Source organism: Cyprinodon variegatus, unplaced genomic scaffold, assembly GCF_000732505.1.
Source record: "Cyprinodon variegatus isolate N-32 unplaced genomic scaffold, C_variegatus-1.0 Scaffold96, whole genome shotgun sequence".
NCBI lineage: Eukaryota > Metazoa > Chordata > Actinopteri > Cyprinodontiformes > Cyprinodontidae > Cyprinodon > Cyprinodon variegatus.
Genome location: NW_015150549.1, coordinates 222,754 through 225,400, shown reverse-complemented (window position 1 = coordinate 225,400; position 2,647 = coordinate 222,754). Strand labels below are relative to the sequence as shown.

Genomic DNA, 2,647 nt, shown 5'->3' with positions numbered 1-2,647 from the left:
CTACGTGAGTTTTAAAATATCGGCATATCGGATATCGGCCAAAATCCCAATATCGTGCATCCCTAGTTTAAACATGTCTATCTAGGATGATGCTTAATGCTGATATGCTTCCATATTTAACATGTTCAGTCTTGATTGGACTGCTAAATCGCTAAATATTGCAAGCATAAAAAGGCTTTAAGAAAGCAGAAATCTGTCAACATACAGGTTCAGGTTACTGTAGTGAAAATCTAAATATCCATAGTTCTACAGGAAATGACAGAATCTCTATGCAGCTAAAAAAAAATCATGACCTAATCATGGCTACATACAGTTTTAGCACTATTTGCACTAACTATTTATGCATGTTTAGAGCCTTAAATATCTAACGCTGAATTCATTATTTCCTATATAAACAAAAATCTGCAGTCAGATTTATATTTTAGAGTAAATCTCACTTATAGTGAGTGCAGCTGTTTTGATCGTTCTTGATTCTTCTGTTATCTTTGTGCCGTCGACATCTTTTACCATTCAAAACGTGTTTTTATGGTTTTATTACAATTGCATGACAAGCTTGCATGTCTCATCACTTTTTAGTCTGGTTAGGGAGTTTATCTTTTCAGCAGAATACCTTTAGTAGATCTTCTTCAAGTTTGTTTTTTAAATGGATGATTCTCCAACTTCAGTCAAATGTCATGATATTTTTTCAGAAAATCTTATTTTGATTAGTTATTCTCGATCACAATGTGTAAAAGAATCATCTAATTGTGGCTGTAATGAAACACGTATAATGTATATAGAATATATAGTAATGGAAATGGCAATGTTTAGCATTTCTTTTAAAATTTCTAGACATTGGCATGCTAATCTGTTTTAGAGTTAGCATAAGATATACACAACATAAAACGGTATATTTCTCATTATTTGTACATTTTAAATAAATATAAGGTGTTGGGAAAACTCTTAACTTTCAATTAGCTCTCCTTTTACATGATGACTGATGTTTTTGCAAGTAGATAAAGGTTTGGGACAAAAGTAAAGTTACGTTTTGTGGTGGAAATGATCAAAAATAGATAAAATACTAATGTACTTTTAAGCTTATGTAAATTGTAATTTATGTATCCTGACATTTTTAGTTAGTTTCTTATCTAGTAAGTGCAGCATGAATGGAAAAAAAATGACGAAATGTGTATTTATTTTGCTTATTCCTGCTTGAAACACCATTTCATTGAAAGTCGTATTTGCCTTTTCATTCGTTAAATAGGCGAGTTTTATAATGTTGATGCTGTATAAGAAGAGGTGAGAGATTGTTTGCCGTATGACGGGTTCCAAAGAATGAAGATGATTAGCTACTTATCAAAATATAAAATCTGGCTTTTATAAGAAGCGTAAATGAATGTTTGCTCTCAATGAGGTGGTTTTCCTAAGGTGTTTTTTGTTTTCTTTTGTAGATCGTAACGATATCCAACATGCTGGCGTCCAGTACATTCTGGACTCTGTGGTGGATCAGCTGTTAAAGAACCCAGACAGACGGTTCATCTATGTAGAGACGGGCTTCTTCTACCGCTGGTGGAAGCAGCAGAGCTCCAGCATGCAGCAGACGGTCAAACAGCTGGTTAATGAAGGTACAGGACGCTGTGCTGGGACTGTGCATTAACCCCGGGAAGCGTTTGATTTCATTATGTCTGAACACTTTCCCCTCCAGGACGGCTGGAGTTTGTCAACGGTGGCTGGTGTATGAGCGATGAAGCCACCACACACTACAGCGCCGTCATCGACCAGATGACCATCGGACTGAGGTTTCTTAATGAAACCTTCGGGGTGTGTGGTCGTCCTCGCGTCGCCTGGCACATTGACCCCTTTGGCCACGCTCGCGAACACGCCTCCATGTTTGCACAGGTAGATCAATTTAAAACTTTTACAGAATGAAATTTGAATCAATATTTTATAAATGAGTGGCTATAAATAAATAAAATGAATTATAACTGTCGTAATTTTCAGACTATTAACCTCACCTTAATATAAGCCACAGAAGCTAAATTGCATGATTTGTACATATACAAGCCTCGTGGTAGAAGTCTGCTCCCGGAAGACCTCCGCATTCCCGCGCGCACGGCTACCGTACTTGTGTGTTGAAGCAAATGTGACGTCAATATGGTGGATGGTAAAATCCATAGATTAAGGTATTACCCTAGTGGCCGTTAGCTGTAAAAGTCCATAGATAAGCCGCATTGTTATATAAGCCGCAAGGTCGAAAAATGGAGGAAAAGTCACGGCTTATAGTCCGAAAATTACGGTATGTCCCTTCTTTAACCTAAACCAGTGTTTCCCAACTGGGAATAGGTGTACCCCTAGTGGTCCGCGAGTGCATTGCAAGGGGTACATGAAAATATTTTATTTTATTTCTTAGGTAGTAAAACAAAATAGTGCTAGGATCTGTTTTGCTTTTGTGAGTAATTGAAAAATTAAACAAGCCTTAATCAACCAAAAAGTGAGTTTTTCTTATATGCTTGAGCTCAGCTTAAGCTTTGACACACCTCAAAACCAGACAGGGGAACAGACTGGATGTAGAGCACTGAGCTAGCCTGGTGAACAGTTTGTTTCCTTGACTCTACTCATTTAGGAAGACAGTTATGTATATTAAGGGTGTGCAAAATAATCGTCAAAT

The 2,647-nt window shown here is 37.1% G+C and overlaps 1 protein-coding gene across 1 annotated transcript in view; it reads left to right on the top strand.

Moving 5' to 3' along the window:
• man2b1 (mannosidase, alpha, class 2B, member 1) overlaps window positions 1-2,647 on the top strand; it is a 16,227-nt gene that overhangs the window by 2,475 nt on the left and 11,105 nt on the right. The window contains exons 3-4 of the mRNA XM_015374015.1: window positions 1,431-1,604; window positions 1,685-1,878. Coding sequence (XP_015229501.1) covers window positions 1,431-1,604; window positions 1,685-1,878 — 368 coding nt within the window. The remainder of the gene's footprint in view (window positions 1-1,430; window positions 1,605-1,684; window positions 1,879-2,647) is intronic.